Source organism: Rhagoletis zephyria, unplaced genomic scaffold (genome assembly GCF_001687245.7).
Source record: "Rhagoletis zephyria isolate East Lansing unplaced genomic scaffold, Rhagoletis_zephyria_1.1 Rzeph_scaffold_68949, whole genome shotgun sequence".
Classification (NCBI taxonomy): Eukaryota; Metazoa; Arthropoda; class Insecta; order Diptera; family Tephritidae; genus Rhagoletis; species Rhagoletis zephyria.
In genome coordinates, this window is record NW_016226000.1 from 757 (window position 1) to 1,358 (window position 602).

At 47.3% G+C, this 602-nt stretch overlaps 1 protein-coding gene across 1 annotated transcript; it reads left to right on the forward strand.

Annotated features, from left to right (window-relative positions):
* Positions 1-259: 259 nt before the first annotated feature.
* Positions 260-596, forward strand: LOC108357008 (calmodulin-like; the record flags this gene model as incomplete). Its single annotated transcript, XM_017608102.1, has 2 exons — positions 260-437; positions 495-596. Coding segments are annotated over 2 exons (280 nt in total), but the record flags the coding sequence as incomplete, so codon positions are not given.
* Positions 597-602: the final 6 nt, after the last annotated feature.

Here is a 602-nt window from a genome sequence, read left to right on the forward strand (position 1 = left end):
CATTCACCCACTGCGCCTATAGGCGGAATTCAATTTGCACGCTACTGCTGCCTCAATTTGAGGGTGACAGTGTGGTGATTGTGTGGTGATTGCGGCCAAACAACAAAAATGTTGGGAAAATAGACACAACAAACACAACCAGAGAGAAATCAATCAAATCAGAGCTGCCAATTTGCCGTGCCCTTTCGCAGCTCTAACTACAGCTAATGTTCTACTGTGTTTGACTTTCAAATTTTGTTTTATTTTTTTTCTTTATAAGGCTGAATACGGACTCTCGGAGGAACAAGTGGCGGAGTTCAAGGAGGCCTTTATGCTCTTCGACAAGGACCTCGACGGGCGGATAACCGCCACTGAGCTGGGCATTGTGATGCGATCTCTTGGGCAACGGCCCTCGGAGACGGAGCTGAAGAACATGGTCACCATGGTTGATCAGGATGGTAAGTGAGAGGTGATTAGATGATTAGATGAGCTTTTTTAAACCCAATTTCTGATAGGCAACGGAACCATCGAGTTCAACGAGTTCCTCCACATGATGTCCAAGAAGATGAAGGAGACGGACAAGGAGGAGGAGCTGAAGGAGGCGTTCCGCGTCTTTGACCGCA